This window comes from Berghia stephanieae, chromosome 3 (assembly GCF_034508935.2).
Source record: "Berghia stephanieae isolate SIO BIC M18660-M18661 chromosome 3, UCSD_Bste_1.3, whole genome shotgun sequence".
Classification (NCBI taxonomy): Eukaryota; Metazoa; Mollusca; class Gastropoda; order Nudibranchia; family Aeolidiidae; genus Berghia; species Berghia stephanieae.
The window spans coordinates 96,313,568-96,315,232 of NC_088362.1; the positions used below are offsets into that span (position 1 = coordinate 96,313,568).

The 1,665-nt window shown below is 27.3% G+C and overlaps 1 protein-coding gene across 1 annotated transcript in view; it reads right to left on the reverse strand.

The window, feature by feature from the left end:
* Positions 1–1,390: 1,390 nt before the first annotated feature.
* Positions 1,391–1,665, reverse strand: part of LOC144968919 (uncharacterized) — a 9,824-nt gene continuing 9,549 nt past the window's right edge. Inside the window, exon 2 of the mRNA XM_078907770.1 lies at positions 1,391–1,575. Within this exon, the coding sequence (XP_078763896.1) occupies positions 1,432–1,575 (144 nt within the window). The 3' untranslated portion in view covers positions 1,391–1,431. The remainder of the gene's footprint in view (positions 1,576–1,665) is intronic.

Here is a 1,665-nt window from a genome sequence, read left to right on the forward strand (position 1 = left end):
CATATTACTATTCATCATTATATATTCATATATATTATTATTATTATTATTATTATTATTATTATTATTATTATTATTATTATTATTATTATTATTATATCATTATATTATCATATTATATATATATTATTCATTATTATCATCTATCTATCATATCATTATTATTATTATTTTATTATATATTATTTTTATTTTCTTTTATAACTTTGATTCAGTTGTGATGTTATCTCTATTATTATTATTATTATTATTATTATTATTATTATTATTATTATTGTTATTATTATTATAATTATTATTATTATTATTGTTATTATTATTATTATTATTATTATTATTATTATTATTATTATTATTATTATTATTATTATTATCATGATTACTATTATCATTATTATTATTATTATTATTATTATTATTATTATTATTATCATAATTATCATCATCATCATCATCATCATCATCATCATCATCATCATCATCATCATCATCATCATCATTATTATTATTATTATTATTATTATTATTATTATTATTATTATTATTATTATTATTATTATTATTATTTTTATTATTATTATTATTATATTTTGTTCGAGATGTTAAATATTTGTCTTGGCTCGTAAAGCACTTTGAGCTTCAGTTCGTGGATGTATCTCTATGTAAAAGCTCAGTGTTTTGTTGTTGATTTCTTGTTGCGACACTTCCATTGGTTCACAGTCCCAAATGCCTTCACGGTGTTGCATTTATTTCCAATGTCAGTCAAAAAGAACCAAATCTCTATTTCATACTGATCAAGTCGAAAGTTAGACTCCTTTTTGGTGCTGGAGCTCTAACGACATCCGTCCCAGGCTGTGGTCGGTGACAAATTAACATTTTAATTTATCTGGGTAACGTATATAACGTCCTAACCTAAGGCCACAGAGCCATTGTTGTCTTCTATCCATTTACTAACCACATTCAACTTTGCATAAATTCATAAAATGATTCGATGCCCTATTGTTGAGATAACGATTGTATATTTGATTATTTATAAAATTAAATTAAATTAAATTAAAAATTTTAAAAATTCCCTTTATTCATCCCATAGGGGAAATTTGTATCAAGGGTTTATTCCAAGGGAAGACTGGAATAACCCAGGCGTCAGCCGCAGTGCAGCGCCTCAAATGAGCTAAGGCGAGGTGACTTACTCAAGGCCACACAGCGAAGCGGCGGGTAATCGAACTCGATGCCTTTCGGGTAGGAAGCAAAGACCGTACCGCTGAGCCACGCTGCCCCGGGATATTTGATATTTAATTTTGTTTCAGGGATTAACAATTTAATAATTACAATGATTTCGTTACAAAGAAAGAAAACAAAAGAAATTTAAAAAGTCACACATAAAAACGTGTTCATTTTTTAACGACACGTTTAATTATTAAACAGTCTAAATCAGAAAATATCCATTCTTCCGGTTTTCTGGCAATGACAGGATTCCAAAGGGTAGAGACAATATCCCTCCGCCAAGTTCATACACGTCATAGAGCCGCAGCACTTCGTCTTCCACGGAATGCAACTTTCCATGTAGTTCTTGCACTATGAGGGAAGGTGAAAATAGAATAGAATTTATTTTATTTTATAAACGCTGGGTAATTAGTTGTTCAAATATTCATGACATAAATGAAC